This window comes from Neopelma chrysocephalum, unplaced genomic scaffold, assembly GCF_003984885.1.
Source record: "Neopelma chrysocephalum unplaced genomic scaffold, ASM398488v2 Primary Assembly neopelma1_25, whole genome shotgun sequence".
Taxonomy (NCBI): domain Eukaryota; kingdom Metazoa; phylum Chordata; class Aves; order Passeriformes; family Pipridae; genus Neopelma; species Neopelma chrysocephalum.
In genome coordinates, this window is record NW_020897694.1 from 27054631 (window position 1) to 27073449 (window position 18819).

Sequence of the window (18819 nt, forward strand, 5' to 3'; positions counted from 1 at the left end):
TGTGTAACGCACTGAAAGCTTTAATAGGTTTAGGACTCTGACACATTCTATTTGCATATTTTTTGTGATGAAAATGTGAAGAAAGTCCATCAGACAGCAAAACCCACAGTGCTAGATACTTAAAACACTGACACTGCACCAAGAATCAAAGTTTTTGCTTGAATATGAGGACTAAGACTGGGACTACTTCTTCTGCACTTACTTAGTCCCTGGCTTAGAATGGACACAACTGCAGAATGAGCTCCAGGTCCCCATCAACAACATTGATTCACATGGGGAAAATAAGAAGATTAAGACTGAGTCTTCAAAGATTCTCTGCATTACTGTGACAAACTTCTACTGCTTGCTCAAATCTTGGTGCAAAAAACATGAGCTAAGCATCTACAGAAGTAATCCTGTTAAACCGTTAGTTATTTGAGAACACCAGCAAGACATATTTACAGGCAGACATCTCCCTGGCTATGACTCTCAGACACAAACACTCACTTAAGTTAGAATATCCGGGGAAAGAGGTGGGAAGGCTATTCAGTGACATGGTGGCAAAAGGCCACCATTGATGCTATTTATAAAATAAACCATTTGACAGGTAGCAGGAAAGTAGAGAACAGAAACTACAATAGCAGTATAAGTGGCAGCATGGCTAAGGGAACATACATAGCCAAGTTCTTTGATGATGTGACCTACATACTAAACCATACTGCCCTAGTGTGAGCTATATAAGAGCATAAGATGAAATCTCTGGAAAGTACATAGAAATATAGAATGTCAAAATAATGTATACTTTGGGAAGGGACCAAATGGAAAATTAAAACTCAATTTGAGATTAAGGTAGTGAACAGGAAAATCATATTTAGGGAAGGTATCCAACAACCCTCCAGATACTTTGTTTCTCTCCTTTTCTGTTGCCTCCTCCCTAAAATAATTTGAGCTAATATATGTTAAAAAAATATTCAGACCTGAAGCAAAAAGACAAGTCTCACCTGAAAGTTAGGACAGTTAGTGGTCGATATGACTTATGACTGGTATTGCTGCTGAGTTTGCTACCCCAAAAGTCATGATACCACAGGTCACCAAGTGGGGTTTCTGCCCTGAGGTCCTGAAAGGAAACATAAATTAGCAGATTCTTAACATTTCTCCTTTGTTCAAAGCAGCTAAAATACCAACAAGTTCTAATAATACAAACTCATACTAACATGGACATAGCAGGAGTTTTGTTGGCTCACTACTGACATTTGACAAGGTACCCAAGTTTGCACTGAAGGTCACATCTTGAATGCCTGACATCATAAAGGCCCTGATCTTGGATTCTGTAAGCAGGCATAACTACATGAAATTTAGAGCTATGCATATTCACATCGGTTTATAATCTGGTCAATAGCTGAGATATGAAACACATAAACCTCATAATTTCGTAAAAAGCCTTTTGATTTTAGGTCTAGGTTATCTTGAGAAGCAGGTCAACTACAAACTGCTGCAAACACCTACTGTTTTACCAGTGTCAGTAGCACAATTACTAATGAAAGCATGAAAGCAAGGAGACTAAAGATAGAAAACAACAATTAGCTCTTTTTGAAGCCTTACTTCATACAGGACACTATTCAAATAGCTTTTTTTCAATTATTTCTTAATACATGAAATCAAGAATCAACATCTCTATCTGCTGCTCTAAAAGATTAAAAGCAAAAGACAGAAAAGTAATGAATTATTTTATTTTGGGGTGCAATTGGGGACATTAAAAAAACACTACAAAAGAAAAGTCTACTCTTTCCTTTTATCTCCAAGCCATACTGATAATGAAAAGATCCAAAAAATGTAGGATGTTGAATGGAAAGCATTCCATTGGGAGAGGAAACATAAGGATCTTGGTAGTACCTGCCTCAGTTTTCTATAAGGACAAGCTTGGATGCTCAAACTAACATAATACTTGCCCCTTTTCTCCTCTTCCCTGGTGCAATTAACTATCAATTTATGCAATAGCAAATGTGCAGCTTAAAAACACTTGAGACAGAACCTAGGAACAAAATTGTACTAGCTAGTAGTACACCTGCAATCAGCAAGTTACTCTACCCCCACCTTCTGCCCAAATTAGAGCCAAATTTCTAGACCCTAATGACTGGCTGCTGCTAAACTGAACCTCAAATACCTTATTTTTTGTTGCTTCTCTCTTAACATATTCTTTCATCCATCCAAAAATAAAATAAAAAAAAATCCAACAAGATTTCTATCACTTGATCAAATTTAGCCAGTATTATATAACTGATTAAAAAAGACGTAGGAAGGGGAAGGAAATTTCTAGCACACTGTCAAATGAACTGAAGTGTTCTCTAACAGGTTACTAATCAATACTCAGAAGAGAGAGCAGGGATAAAACTGCAGTCTGAAAAGTCCTATACTGCAGCTGTCAATTAAGGTACTGTCAGGGAAATTCTTAAGAAATCAACACTCACAGGGGAATCCTATTTGGGTTTAAGAATTATCAAGGTGAAAAGTTTCTTCACTTTCTCACAGATGTTTCTACCGCCAAGTAATAGCTAAAAATTTCTTTTCCCAGAACTTCTCTAAGGCAATTTTAGCCTTAGGCATCTAAATTCCTGTTCCATTCCTCATTGGTATGCACAAACCCTAAAGGTCATAATTTGACTCTCAGAGCAGGACCGCACTCAACCAGCAGCTCACTAAATCAATACAGCCTGCTTTACCAGGGGCAACTGGGAAAGGAGGTACACCAACTTCTATTGAAGTCTTTGTACTCTGCAGGGGACAATTGTCAGAGGGTGGTGTGGCCCTAAGACTGTTTTTCCAACCAGCAGCACTGCTCCTTATGTATATTTGCCAAAGAAATGGACTATGAAAGAGAGAGTTTTCTTTTTCACTATTAAAAGTTTAAAAGTATGTCTTTATGTCACAGATGGTCTTCAATAACTTGAGATGGGAAATATATTTGAGATGTACAAGGCTCAATTTCCCTTTCCGCTATAATCAGTCATCTTTTGTCTTCCATCGGAAGAATGCAGGAAAAGCTGAATGCATGGAATTACTTAGTGATTAGATTACACTTACACATGACCTAAAAATCTTCAATTGCGTATCTTGCTCTTGTATCCAAGTTCTGTGAGGAAGCTCCTTACATTAATTTTCCTACTCAGTGGAGTTACCCTAAAACAGGAACAATTTGCTCTAATAGACACAGCTGTTTAAAAGCTACATACGATTTCCTCTTTAAGAACCTGAAGTAGATATCAAAGAATCTCTAAATATTTGATTAGCAGCAGCTTACAGACAGCAGAGTTCAAGACTTGAAGAAAGGTCAGTTTTTCTATATAGAGGCTTATGGAAATGACATATTGTGTCTGAAGCTCTGCCTAATCCAACTGTTTGTCTTGCCAAGCTAGTAAATAAATAAAGACAAAAGTCACTGTCATGTACCAGTTAAAATGCTGCTTAAAATGACAAGAAAGCATATGGAAAACAGCCTTCAACTGCAATAAAATCTAGTAACAGAACGTTCCATGATACAATAGCCACGGGGTCAACTAACAGTGTATCTTTCACTGAAAAACAAAAAAAAAATTAAAAGATTAGGGTGATGCAGGTAGTAAATACTGTGTGGTAGCCAAAAAAATACCAATGAGTAATGCTCAGCAAATCTACAAAATTACTTCAACTGCTTTCTCTCCTATTGAATAAGAATAAAATATGCTATGCTTTGCTTAATAAACTGTGCCATTGCTAGATGCTCTCCCTCCCCATTAAACTGGTAAACTCATTGTCTCTGCATTTTTCTTGTGGATTTTGTATTTCCATATATTTATATGACCCCTGTGTTAAAATGATATTGTCAAAAACCCCTTATTTAATATCTAGGGAATAATAGAGGATTTTGAAGTGAAAAATAGAATCAGCCTCACAGTTTTTCAGACATACAGACTAAGTATAAATTAATTTATTTAAGCAGTTGGTTGAATTTCTCAGCATTGCCAACAGCTAGAATCCTAGTGTTGTTGTGTTGCATGGATAAACTGAAACATTTTGAAAGTAAAGACTGAAAGAAATGGGAAGAGATTACAAGTGTGGAAATTGCACATTAACAAAACAACCTGTCTTGTTTCAACATCAGTCTTTTGTTCATTCTTTCAGGAAATATTATAAACAGGTCCCAAATAAAACTTTGCAGAATGAAACATTGCCTGGAGCTGTGTAATTTACAACACAATACTTCTTTAAAAAAAAACAACGTTACAGGTTCTTAATTTGTCTACAGTATTCTCTTGAAAGCTTTGTGATTTATTTCCAAGCTGGCAGATGTATTATCCCCCCATACATTTACAACTGAAGGTATGATGACTTACACGTGCATAATAGAAATTTGTCTAAGGAAATAGTAATTCTGCAGGATTCTAAAAGACACATTATGATAAGTTGCCTCCAAATCTTGTGCAAGGCAAAAAAAAAAAAAGTGAATTGTGTTCTTCTAGTGGTATGAGCCTCCATATTATCCTCCTTGTAACCCCATGGTTTCAGGAAGAGAGAACCAGCAGATAAATGTGATTATTTTTACCCTGTGCTTCTCCTTCCAAACATTTAATGAGTACCTTCCAGAACAGCATAAAAGCTGGAACAGCAAGACCCATCCATGGGCATAGGCTCACTCACCCCTACATGTGATCCTATGAAGTGTCCCAACAATTGAAGACACTCAACTCCTCAAAGTCAAAAGAATCTCAGCTAGAGGTTTATTTGAGTCACATGTTAATTTCTAAGCATTTCAAGGACCGTTCATTGCATGTATGATCAGTTTTAAAATAGAGCACATGAATACTCTGCTTTTATTTAAAAAAAAATACTGTTGTCACAGGAACTTTTACTGGGGAAGAAGAATAGGAAAAGGAAGCTTTGCTTCCTATAACATTTTTGTGGTATAAACCACAGCTGGAGGCTCCCTACACCCTACAATAGCTTAGTGATGCATTATGTGTCTTGCAAACAGAGTAAGTTTGTTTCACTTGGCTTATTCATTTGTGACCCTGAGAAGATACTGAAAAAAATCTCCTATTATCATCAATGGGTATCAGAAAAGTCTACTGCACACTCTCACTGACTTAGAAATGAGCATAAAATTAGACCTATAGACAGTCTTGATGTACAGGTACCCTGTGAATAAGCATTAATAAACATCAAATACAAAGTTGCTGCAACCCCAGGTAATGCTTTATTAGATGATAAGCAGGCAAAGTCCATTTGGAATGGTAAAAAGAGCTCCCTTCCCCTTGACCAGATATCAACACTCATTAAGCAGAGCATCTTACTTGCAAAAGAATGAAAGGGGATGCATTCTGAGCTAGGGGGGGAAAGAAGCTGTTTAATTTGTTTCTATATTAGAACCCAAGTCATGTTATCGAAATAGCTTTAGAAGTAAGATTTTGCTAAGCATATTTAGGCTTCTAGGTTTTTGGTAGAGCACTGCTACATCTCTTGTTTTTCAGCCTTAAATAAGGCTTACTTTAAAAAATACCCAATAAAACAAAACAGAAAAATGAAGTTAAAAAAAAGGAAGCTCTTAACTAGGCTGAAACTTTGGGTCTACTTAGATCAACTGTTGCATTATTTTTTTTCCTATGACCATTTATGCCAAAGGGTGTGAGGGAAAGAAGAGAGACAAACCTTATTATTGATGATGGCTTCAGAATCATCAAAGACAAAATCTCCATCATAGCTGTTAGCAAAGCAGAGGAAGGAAATTAAAGCCACAACCATTTTAGCCCAGTATGATGGAAGGAGGAACCATGATACGTCATGGTCCAGATTAGGTTCTGTTTGTGCCATTCTGTAAAATGCTTGTTCCAAGCTGAGAGCTTCAGCATTATGTTGGTTGAAAATCTGAAATACATACATACAAATGCATGGTTTTAGTTGCATTTCAACAAAAAAGAATTTAAAAATGGAGAGTTGGGTTGGGAGATGAGAAAGCTGTATGAAGGTCCACACAATCTTACATTTTTCTCTCAGTGCATTTCATAATTACTGGAACCTACCTAAACATAATGTTGTACTTCAAACGGGGAAGTAAAGGCAGAGTTTCTCATGGCTGGAGCAGAGAGAAATTCTTAGATTCTAAGTTAAAGCTTTGCTCTAAAACCTAGAGCAAATCACTGTTTTTTCGGTTTCTTACTGTTCAAGTAATACAAACAGAGGTATCACGGAGACTGTGGAGCATTTATAAAGTTCTGTAGAGAATGATAAGCATTCTAATTTCCTTCCGCGTGTGAAAAGCAAACCATCAGTTGCCAAAAGAGCTCAACTCTCTTCTGTTAATCAAATTAAAGGACCTAGTCTCACACATTTCCCCATGCAAGGAATTCATACAAGCATCACAGATAGACATATGGAGATAGGAGTTAATGGAATAGGCCCTAAATCTCAACAATTTAAACAATGAGACAACAAGACCCACAGAATTAAGACTGGACTAGTGCTTACTAGATCACTCTGCATACCTTAAGTACAGGCTAAATTCCACAGCTGCATTTATGGGCTTCATGTATTCATGAGGTTGTTGAGGTAGATGAAAAAGACCCTACAATCCTAATGCACTGAGCAATCCATCAGTGTGGAGGTACTAAGGCTGGAGTTTTACACCCATAAGCCACCTTTACTTGGAAGGATCTCTTTCAATGCTCCAAAGCCAGCCTTCCACCTGGACTGCTATTCTGCCTCTGCTTCTCTGGTGCTCCAACTCTACTGGGACTGGTCTTATTATCAAGTGCTGGTATAAATGGCAAGGGGAGAAGGTTACAAATGGAAAACTGCAGCGAAAACAGGGCAGAATATGAAATTTTTATTTGTAAGCCCAAAGAATGATAAGCACATATACTAGCCTATCTGCATTTTCTTCTTATTTATTTGCTTTTTAAATCAAGCGTTGCACTCCTGAAAACATTGCATTTAATATCTTTATACAATCTAGGAAAAAAGCTCCAGTGCACCCCTGAAAATATTGCATTTAATGTCTTTATACGATCTTGGAAAAAAGCTCCAGTCATTTGGCTTCTGGAACGGGCTCGACCATTAGAGCTGCTACGGCAATTTCCCTGTAGCTTTCTCTTTTTGCAACACTAAATTCCAGTCTCCGCGTATTCCCAACTCATGCACACACACATGCACAGGGACAGGCGGTACTCCCTGTCACATCAGTGCCCCTCCTCACTTCGGGGACCATATAGCGGTGCTCCCAAATTCAGATAAAGTCAGTAACCTGGAGCTGTGCAACCTGAGAGGCTGGAGCTCCGAGGCTGAGCAAAGCAGCAGCTTTAAGAGCAAAACCTTTTCTCAAAGTAGTTCACCCTTGCGCTCTTAGTTTGACGGAAACAAAGACGGAAAGCGTGGCTGTTAACTGAGGGAAGTGCACCGCACTGCTACCAACAGTACGGATACAGCAGCAGTGCTCGCCAGGCAATTAAAATATTTAATCTACTCAAAATTAATTTCGCCCTGAAAGTTTCTCCAATTACGCTTGCTCCATTTATACGGCGCACAGCTGCTGCCAGCCCTCTTACCCGTGGTCCAGGAGGCCAGGCCGTGGCGGGGTCCCTTCTCAGGGCAACGCGGTGACCGCACGGGCACCGACGAGGGACAGAGGGACCGCCACCTCCCTGCGACCGGCGCACACGCCACTGCCCGGCGGCGGCGGCGGCACGGAGAGAGGGAAGGCATCTCCCCGCCGCCCTTTCCAGAGAAAGGCGAGCCCGAGCTGACCCGGAGAGCACCGGCCCCGCGCCGCAGGCACCCCCGGCAGGGCGGGCACGGGGCATCCCGCCGAGAGTGCGGGCGCCGCGGGTGGGCTCGCACCAGGGTCGCCCTGGCCGTGCACGGAGCCCCGCAAACTTGGGGGCGTCCCGGGCGCCCAGCGGGCGGTCTCGGGGAAGGAGCCGGCCCGGGAAGGCAGCGGCGGGCACGGGGCAAGGGGCGAGGCTGCGCCGGGAGTTCGACGGGGGCCCTGCCCCGCGCGCCGCTCCCCTTTTGTCCTGGCGGTGGCCGTGGGGGGGGTGGCCTGTCCCGGCTAGCCCTCAGCGCCCCCCGGCCGGTTCCGCCAGCGAGCGGGACACGGGCCAGACCCCCCCTTCCCCTGCGCGGCGTTACCTGCGAGGACACGGATCCCGCCCGGCATCTCCCACCCGGGAGCGAAACTCTCCCGCCCGGCGAGCCCCGAGCGGAACGGCCCGCGGGGGAGGGGCCTCGGCGGCCTCACCTCCGGGAAACATCCCCGCCGCCCATTGGCTGCGGCCGCGGTGACGCGCGGCGGGCGGGGGCGGGGCGGGGCCGGGGCATCACTGGCGGCGGCTGCGGGGCTCGTGCGGGTAGTTCCTCCGCCCTCTCAAACTCCGCGCCCCGCACAAAGGCGGGGGCCAGGCGGCTCCAGCCACGCCTGCGCCGCGTTTCCGGGGCGCGCCGCCCGCTCTGCTGACAGGTCACTGTCCGCGCACCTGGCTGGCCGCGGGGCGGAGAGGCGGCCCGGGTGAACCGGGGTGTGCGGGGCTGCCCAGCGCGGGGACCGCGGAACCGCATGTTTCCCTGCCCCAAGTCCCCCACTCCTCCCTCGAAGGCGAGGTTCCTGCTGCGGCGGGCGAGCGCGAAGCGAGCATTCCCCCGGAAAGCAGCTACAGAGCCAGTGGAGCCGAGCGGAGCGAGGCGGGGGGGTGGTGTCGTGTCAGAGTCTCGCTGCCCGGAGGGGATACTTGGGTGAGCTGGGCGCGTTAGCAGAGGGTTCCAGCCTTTCTGTAAGGGGCCATGGTGCTGCAGCCGGGGTTGTTGCAGGTGCTCCCCGCAGGACAGATACTGTAAGGAGGCAACAAAAAGGCTGTATCAGGTGTACATATCAGGTGTACATCACTGCGATTTCCTCGTAAAAGAAAGTGTGATTAAACACTGAACTGGTAATACCAAATGTTCGGCAGAAGCTTTCCTGAAAAAAAACCGTTAAAATCTTTATATGCTGAAACTGGATGAGAAATCCTGGCTGTATGCCATGCAGTGACATACAATTTTTAGTAGGAATTTTAAGATGTTTGCATTATCAAGTGTCAAATTAACGAAGTTATTTCATGGCTCCTTTGAGGCTTTAACTCTCCAGTGGAAGCACTGCTTTGGGGGGGCTTCAATGGCTGCCACCGCCTAACTTGTCAACTGACACCTGCTTTGGAACATCTGCTGCAACATGGGCAGCTCAGCTGCGTGTGAGGGAGTAGCTGACCCAGCACAATTGCCAGGCTCGTATATTATTCAACTGTATATGTGAAGCTCCTGCTTTTAAGGTGGCAGGCTGTAACCTGTGCTTGTTTAACAGCTACCACAAAGCATCTGAGGTACTTCTCAACTGAGAGGTGGTGGAAAGCTGGTGACTTGCTGTCATCAATACGTGAAGCTCTGTTCACTGACTGTGAACTTCTGGTCCCTATGTTAAGAGAGCTAAATACACAAAGACCTGCAAACTGGTAAATTAAGCATTGTACTTTAAAATTATCTTGTCCGTTCTGGCCTTGTCTCCAGCTCAGTGATCTAAGTAGGCACAATCAGGAAGCTTTGTGTTTTATAATTTGCTATCATAAAATGATGGAGGTGAAAGATGTCTTTTTTACTTTTGGGTCGTTTTGCCTTATAAATTCAAGATAAAATGTGAGATAGTCAGGAAAAGCATGGTTTCTAGGTTTCTACTACAATTCAAAGCATTGAGATTTATATCACTTCCTAAAAATAACTGGTTTGCAATACTAGTTCATGATGAGGAAGTAGTAGTGGTTGATGTCCGTTTCTTGACATTTCCTTACTGTTTCAACTTCCCCTCCCCAAACTACAACAAATATGTATTATAAAGTCATTTTCTTGTCAATAAGAATTCTCAAATTCAACAATCTTTCCGAGATCACAATATTTATAGACTTTTTAATCTGTGTTTGCTAATGGAAGGGCCCCAAATCAGAAGAGAGGTACCCAATTTAGAAAGAAATCCCTTAGTTAAGGAAGGCAGTCTATCATGTATTTTATGGTGTCTTCTATAACTTCTACTGAAGTAAATGAAATTTCAGTTCATTACTAAATTTGCACATATGTAATTTTTTTTAATTTAAGCATATGTAAATATATGTAGGGTTCTGTGAATCAAGGTTGAGATTTGCCTCACCAGACTCACTGTGACAATTGCTAGACTTGTACTAGTTGAGTCACTTTGACATTTCTGTGTTACATTTTGTTCTGTAGTGAGTTTGACTTTATCACATTTGCTGATGTGAATGGACCATTAGTAAAAATAAATACATCACATACTCATCTTAGTAGCTCCTTTGCTCACATTTCTTATACATCTGCACATCCTTGATCTATGCTTTATAACTAGAATTTCATTTGTTCAGTGTAAGTCTGCCGATATCATCAGTTCTGTTCAAATATGTATATTTCCACACAGCCAGATGCACAGATGGTATAAATCACCTCATCACCACTTATGTCAATACAACAATAATGATTAACATTTCCTTATGAACTAGTCAACATACGCAGAAGCCCCTCCTTCCCATTATTTTACATTTTGAAATAAGCCTTTTTCTTAGGGTTTTATTATCTTGCTTTTAATAATATAGCAGCTTTTATGATGACCTTCTGTTTTAATTAACATGAAGAACTGCAGAGCAAATACCTGTTCTGGAGAGTTCCCTAGTTCCCTCAAAATCTGATTCAAATCAGCTACAGTTGCATAATTTATCTCCAGTCTGCTTCTTTGGAGGGTTATTATAGCACTTCAATTTGAAACAGTTCCTAAATACAATGCTGCTTTCTTTTTTTTAATCTGCAGTTTCTAGGAGGGTTATGTGTATGAAGTGAGTATCTCCTTGCTCTGTAGTTTTCTCAGCATGCTAAATTGATCTGCCTAAGTGGCTATTGCATCCTTGATTTTTAGCAGCCTGCCATTACAGATCTGCACAAAGGCCAGCCTTTTCCTTGTAAGAAAGGAGTGTGCAAAAACCGTTGTATTTCAAGGGATCAGCATTTGCCAGTATCACAGTGACTTTGAAGAGAAGAGAATAAACTGTGGTAATGCGGGATTCAACCAAAACGTTTCAGAAGCTTAAAAAGGCGTTATACATGCAAATATTTTCATAAATAATATGCATATTTGCATTATTATTGTTAATAGGGTTTTGATGGTCTCTTCCTCTAGACAACTGGTGTCCCAAGTAACTACTCTGCTATGAGGCACTTTAAGTAGCAGAATCTCTTAGGTAGCTTGTTTTGTATGTAATGTATTGTGTATGTGTGTTCATATGCACACGTATACATATGTAGAGACAGACAAACTCATGTGCCTGTTGGAGTTGCAGTGTTGATCAACCTTGAGCCATAAAACCAAAGAACAAATGAAACAGAAGTTAAACAAGATTGTTGCAACAAGAGTCTAATGAATGGAGCTTGTTTCCTGTTTTTTATGTGTCTCATATTCTTATACCTCCTTGCTTTACTAACTGCAGTTCCCCTCATGACCCATATAAGACATCTTCATTAAGATCCCTTGATATTTCTCACTTTGCTTTTTGTCTTGCCACCTTTTCCAGGTTCATTTTATACTATAACTGACCAGAGCTATGAATGTGTTCCCTGGTGAACAACCTGCCCAGACTTCCTGGCCAGCCAGCCACCACACAGAATTAGTGACAGCTGAGTCTCTCAGTGAAAGTGTCTATAGGGTTGCTGTCATTTATGCAGCCATTATGGGCTTTTTTATGGAACGTACAGGAACTGAACATGCTTGAAGCTGCTGTACTTTGATAACTCTGGAATAAATGGAACAGAAGTTATCAGAAGAGGATTGACAGATAGACCCCACAACTTTAATTTTCCTTAGAATCGAGGTTTTCAGTGAAGGATTGAATTCAATGGCCCTGCAACTGTAGACATATCCTTGCTCGCTGGTTGAGAATGAGCAGGTCCGTTGACCAACAATGACTGATATTTTGTTGCTACTAAAATGTTTAGGATAGATTTGAAGGATTCTGGCTTGCAGTCTTAAATTATGTTAAAGTGTATATTTAATCACACACTCTCTTTCCCCTGAATAGGTAGGTAAGAAGTATACTTTAAAAAATTTAATTCTGAAAGTGAGAATTATGCTCTGCTATACAGGTGGTTGTGGAATGTGTTTTTGTCAATGTAAAATGAAAATGTAGCAGGTCAAACACTTCTGAATAACAAAGATTTTGCTATTCTGTTGTTCTCTGAACCATAGGAATCCTCATCACTACTTCTCACTATAGTACTTTAGGCATAGTACAATCTATACTTTAGCTTTTATAGGAAAAATACAGAACTGTCTATCAATAATCAACCTAAGCCTTTCAAGGAAAGTACCAATGCAGTTATGCCAACTCGTTACAAGTTCAGCATTAATACTGAACTACTTCACTCTGTGCATCTGCCTAGCTTATGTTACGTTAGAGAAAATACGCCCTCTCTTCCCCAGACATTGAAATTAAAATAACTCTCTATGCTTGAAACAGAAGATAAAAAAATGAAAATTTAAATGGAAAGTGGAACTTTTAAATAATTTTCAAAAGTACTCCAATTCCCTTCCTAAAATTATTTCAAGCTGTACAAGGAAAAGATTGGAGACATAGTCAGAATGATTGCATGTGCTAACATTATGATTTAAGAATATTTCCAAGTTTTACATCTTAAAATTTTATTGTCCTAATGAAAAGGCTGTACAAACATCTCTGCTGTAAGAATCAATTTGTAAATAGTCTTTTAACTACACATACACATACAAATATAAATAAAAATAGGCACTTTTAAAGACAGCTGTATCTGTCTTAGGGTTAAATTGATTGAAACTTTATTGCACACTATATAAAGTTGTATGAGGCAATACATTAACAAATAAGGAAAATTATAATCTGCTGAAAAAATCCAACAGCATCTAAAGTAGCTTCTCTTGAAAAGCATCTGAAACTATGGTCAGAGCACCAGAAAAATTATTTGCCTTTCCTTAAATTACCTAATTTTAGCGAATTGGACCTTTGTTTTGCACTCACATAGTCATTTACCTAAGTGAAATATGGTGCTGAATGTCATAAGTCAGTCAGATGATGTCATTTTTTACTGAGTGGTATGAAATGATGATGTGAGGTACAGGAAAGAATGAATTGGGACCTGTACGTTTTAGTGCTATTTTTAACTTTTCAACTATGTGTCTAACCTTTACTTTCTTTTTCACAGACCAGCTTACCTAACAATGGGTTCCATCGAATCCTGAAAGTTCATCCACATTTAAAGAACTCCATGACCATGGCCTATATTTAAAAAGCAGGAGGGAAAAAGGGATCTTCGAAGCTAACCCTAAAAGATAAGAGAACTCCAGGGAAATACATACCATGAAACACTATGATATAATGAAAAAAAGAGAGAAATTAATAGTTATGATTCATATGAACCCAGTTAATAATTCTTAAATCAAAAGCTTTATTGAAAGATCTTAAAACTGCATCAGTGTTTGAGGTATACCTGGCAAGTAGCATAATCTAACAGCCATTAGATGACATCAGACTGCAGGCCAGGACATCAGACAGTAACACTGCCATAAAATGCAGAAATTATTTTAAACTTTTCTTGTTACTTGTATTTGTGAAATTAATTTTTTATTCTTACTAAAATAATTTTGTTTCATGCAGTTCTGGCTAGAAGCATGAGATGATACAGTAATGTTTGCATTTTTAGTGTCTACCCAAGAAAGCACTGAGATATTTAAGACATATGAGTTACTGTGGAGTGTAGTTAGTGTGGCTACTTTTAGATAATTTCCAGCTGTGATTTGTAAACAACATTTTTCTTTCTTCCCCTTCTTGCTCGGGGTAATTATGGCCTGTATAAGAAATTTAAGAAGGAATACTTTATCTTGTTTTCATCTAGAGTGCTTGGCAAATGAAAGCATCTTGCTGTAGAAGAGAAGAACCTGAGGAATAATGAGATAAAGTTGCTTATCCATGCTTGCACAGTAATTCAATGGGAAGAACAAGAAATAGAACCCAACAGAGCTTGTTATAACATAGCGTTTTCCTTGCTATGAGGAACTCTGAGGTTTCAGAAAAACTTGACTTGACAGAAGAGAGGTAAAACCCCAAGAGTTTCACAGGACACAAACTGTGCTCTTCTGCTGCTGCCCATCCAAGAGAGCTCCATCTCAGAAGAAATAGGACTGAGTTTTTCAATTAACCATTTATCTTCTAGAAGACTTCTTGTGCACTGGAAAGTAGAGTTGATAGGACGCCCTTGGGCGGGCTGCCACAGTTTGAATTCTGCACACCTCTCTCTGACCTTCTAACTAGGCAGAAAAAAGTTCTTTTCTCTCTCCCCACCCTGACTTCAGTTCTGTGGTTCCCAGGCTTAAAGATTTTTACCTGTTATATTGTCTGTGAGGACGTTATTCAGAAAGATATCACAACCAGCTTTGGAAGCCTGTTTATGTAGCTCTAAAACAGACCCTTATTCATAAGTTAGTCTGACTAATACATTATCTGTTGAGCACCTGGCTTCATACAGAGCCTGACACATTTTTCATATTCTTCTGTTGCCTACTAGACCATGATTACTTTTTTTACCCCCCAGTAAGCTAGGACCTGTGTATCAGACTCCCATTGTGATGGATATTACACAAAAACATATGAAAGACAGAATTCCTGCCCCATTTCCTGCCCATTTGTGCCCCACAATTTTGCAACATTTAAGTTGATAAAAGCAGCATTCGAGTAATGACATTTGGTGGATCTTGTAGGGAGTGAGGCAGGGCCATCATTCCACTGGTGGTGTTCTTTTGCATGGACACAGGCAAACTATTTATGTGCTCTTCTGTTCTGATACTGCTACAGAGCTCATTAAATCTCCTTTCTGAAAGGAAGGCCTGGGGGCTATTAATTACTCTGGTTTTCCATATATAAAATGGGCAGAATGCTACTAATCTGTTGACAAGTCTGCACGAAGCTGTTCAACTGTGAAATAATACTGAAAATTTCATTTTCTCAGAGATACTGTCGTCTCCTCATGGTTTTTTTCCCCCCTAAATAAGTTAGTAAAGCACTTCTCATTACCATGGAGACTAATATTTTATAGCAAGAATTGTAATTGCAAGCTAGTTTCAAGGCTGCGAGCAGATTTTCCAGAAATCAGGTCAATTGATGAAGTACCTGCACTCGATGTCGGCTGCTGTAGTGCACATGACTTTCATTCTGGGTCTTATTTACATTCCAAGCCCCAGGGCTTGACTGCCAGCAAATCAATTGTGGGATTTTTGAGCTGTGATAGGTTCTGCAATAGGATAATAAAGGAAAAATGACTTCACTGAGGGTAAACTTGCTTGCACCTACCCCAGGGTACGTCAGAGTAGCAATGTGTGCACAGGCAGTGGCTGCAAAAGAGTTGATGCCCCATGAGATCGCATGTGTTGGCTTGCCCATAGCACGTTATTCTTGTAACCACAGCAAAAGATAGATGGCTCAGTACATCACAAATCAAGGCCTGCCTAATAATAAGCATCTCTTGCAATTATTAGTTTGATTTACTGAGAAAGAAAAAGAAACAAAACCCTTACTGCCTATTTTTTTAACACATCAAAAATAAAGTTAATAAATGTAAAAAAAAAAAAGACAAAAAGAAGAAGAAATTGCTCCAGTCTACAAATTGGAAGTAAAAATGCCAGCAATGCATTCCTGTCCAACTCCCTGAGGCAAACACATGGAGAGCTTTCAGCAAGTTTGTCTCTGAACTTTCTGTAGAAATCTTCAGGCAGAATCCAGAGACATAAGAGATTTCTTGACCACGTCTTGGTGGAAGGACATTTCTACTCTTCTATCTTACTTTTGTATTTTTAGCCTTCCAAGTGAGTCAGAAACATCAAGAAATTGTTCCACAGATGCAGTGGCCTGCATGCTAGGAAATGATTGAACATAGCCCAGGCATTAGTTATTTTTATTACATATATCTGTGGCTTTAAAGAACACTTGACAACCCTCATGCATTTGCAGCACGTACATGTTTTTACAGTATCTGCTTGAGGATCCATTTCTGAAAAGTGCCAAGTGCTCTTAAATTGGATGTGTTGAGTTCAGTGGTTGTATGAAAGCAGATCAACACTTTGGTGAGGAAGATTGGAGCCAGGCAGAAACTGTAGCCATAGCTAGTATTTACAGACATTAAAGGTGATAGTATGTATTTAAATATATTGACATTATCTTCCAAAGCTTCCTTTTCCAAATGCAATTAGTTTGAAAACCATTTTGCAAGATATCAGCAGTTTCTGAGCAAGCTTGCTGTATTTCACAGGATCAAGCCCTAGTGGTGCCATGTCCCTGACCTCAAATGCCAGCAATTTGGTGTGTTACAAAGATGCAGTCCTGGACTCTCTTGACTAAATCATCCCTTGGTACAACACTACAGAGAAATGTCAGGAAATATGCTTGTGTAGCTTTAACAAATAAACATTAATGAAGGAGGAAATTAATCCAGAAGGAGAATTTTTCTGTTCCTACAAGACTTTTAGGGTGCTCACTAACAGCAGAACTAAAGGCAAAGAGTCTAATACAAGACCACTAAACCCGTTTGATGTAAAATAATAAGACAAGGATTTAGCTGTGTTACTACTCTTAAGTTCTGGATTTCATGACAGATGATACTGGAACTCCATATTCTGGCAATGCACTTTAAAATATTTTACTTTATTTGTGTGTTTTATTAGCATATCACATTGTCTGAAATACCGGGCAGTAGTCGACAAATTGCATACTGAAACATGAATAAGAGTTGTATCTCCTCTATTTTGTGGAACAAGGGAGAAAGGAAAAGTAGAAGAAGGCAAAAAAAATTAAGACCCAGGACAATAATAATAGCAGACAATAATTCCAACTATATTGTCCCAGAAAATTCTATAACATGAATTTTAAAGCATTTGCTTTCATGCAGTTGTGTTCCCCTAAATATGTGGCAAAAGAGTTATATTTGTTGACTGCCATAATAATAAATTTTTTTTGTGCAAATCACTTGTGCTCATGTCATTGATTTTATAATTCCTTCAGGAACCATTATTTTATGTTTAGGTTCACCAAGCCTCATTCTGGAATGGTGCATCATGGTCTGTATCAAATCCTTTAAGTAGTACATTAAAGCTGATTCACACATTATAAGATTTATTTTAGGCATTTATCCATCTTGGAAATTAAAAAAAAAGTCAACTTTGAGAAAGAATTTCTAAAATATTTTTTAAAAGGCTGCAGGCTTCTTCTGAATGGTAGGTAGAAAATGATTTGTTAAGACTGTGTAGTGTCAAAACATACTGATATGGTTGTATCAGTGGCTGTCCATTCTGTTGTACCCTCAGCAGTTTTGGAAAAGGGATTTCAGCTTCTTGAGCAGCAAAGCTTCTGGCACCATTCATTTGCACTGTCTTCACACATCATTGCACCAATCTTAACACTGAGAGATAAGCAATAAAATCCCTTGTTTCAGCTTGACTTCTATCAGTGCAGGGCTACCCTTTCCTGCTTATGGTTTTGATTGTCCAATGAGGAAAGGAAAAGAAAGACATGGATGAAGGGAGGAGGTTTTTTCCAATGGCTAACTTTCCTCTTGCTCTAAATTCCCATGTGTGCCTACGAGTAGAGACTAATGAGACTAACCTTATTAGCCTACTGTGAATTCTCACCACAAACTAAAAACTAACTTTCTGAATCCTATGCAAATAACATGCCTCTAGGCCATCTACTTTTATTACCACCTTTATTTGATTTATTTTGCTGTTGAAGGGATGTTGAGATCTCACATTAAACCACCTGTCAAATTCAAAAGGTGTTTCTCATAAGAAAGGATATTTTTTGCATATTATCACATCTAACTATTTTCACTTTTGGCTCAGGTAAATTAACTAGTTAAACCAACAAACTGCCATATAAAGTGTATCTATATCTCTAATAAGCAGCAAAGAAAAACACATATGAATATTATTGTTATGAGTGATATTCTAAATCTTTAAATACAAAAGCAACAGTAACAGTTTGTTACAAAAACAGCTAGTTAAGGAGTTGCTTTCTGCAGGTAAATCTAGATCTTGTAGGCAGACATATGATCCATTTAGGCATTCTAGGCTCTTCCCAAGAGGGCACTGCTGTCACTTCATGCAAGTTTTGGTTCAGGTGAGATCTAGTGCATCAAGAACAGCAACTGTATGCTGGGCTGTGTAAAAAAAAATTGACCAGCACTTCGAGGGAGGTAGTTCCCTCTATTCCACTCTCATGAGAGCTCTGTGTTGAGCTCTGAGGCCCCCAAGATAAGGATGATGTAGACCTGTTGGAGTGAGTCCAGGGGAGAGTCACAAAGATGATCAGAAGGTTGGAGCATCTCTCCGATGAGGGCAGGTTCAGGGAGTTGGGGTTGTTCAGCAACAGAAAAGAAGGCTCCAGGGAGACCTTAGAGCAGCCTTCCAGTGCCTAAAAGCTGACAAGAAAGCTGGAGAGGGACTTTTTACAAGGACATATAGTGAAAGGACAAGGGGGAATGACCTTAAACTGAAAGAGGGTTGGTTTAGGTTAGATATTAGGAAGAAATTCTTCACCGTGAGAGTAATGAGACACTGGAACAGGTTGCCCAGGGAAGCTGTATCTCTCCCACCCCTGGAAGTGTTCAAGGTCAGGTTGGATGGGGCTTTGAGCAACCAGGTCTTGTGGAAGGTGTCCGTGCCCATGGCAGGTGGGCTGAAACTAGGTGATCTTTAAGGTTGCTTCCAACTCAAACCAT

General features: G+C 40.2%; 1 protein-coding gene across 5 annotated transcripts in view; it reads right to left on the bottom strand.

Moving 5' to 3' along the window:
* The window catches only part of TMTC4 (transmembrane and tetratricopeptide repeat containing 4), a 57813-nt gene extending 49563 nt beyond the window's left edge, over window positions 1-8250 (bottom strand). For all 5 annotated transcript variants that reach the window (XM_027674687.1, XM_027674684.1, XM_027674683.1 and 2 more), the window contains exons 1-3: window positions 8137-8250; window positions 5662-5877; window positions 981-1096 (exon numbers count right to left, since the gene is read on the bottom strand). In XM_027674687.1, coding sequence (XP_027530488.1) covers window positions 981-1096; window positions 5662-5823 — 278 coding nt within the window. In that variant the 5' untranslated portion in view covers window positions 5824-5877; window positions 8137-8250. The remainder of the gene's footprint in view (window positions 1-980; window positions 1097-5661; window positions 5878-8136) is intronic.
* Window positions 8251-18819: the final 10569 nt, after the last annotated feature.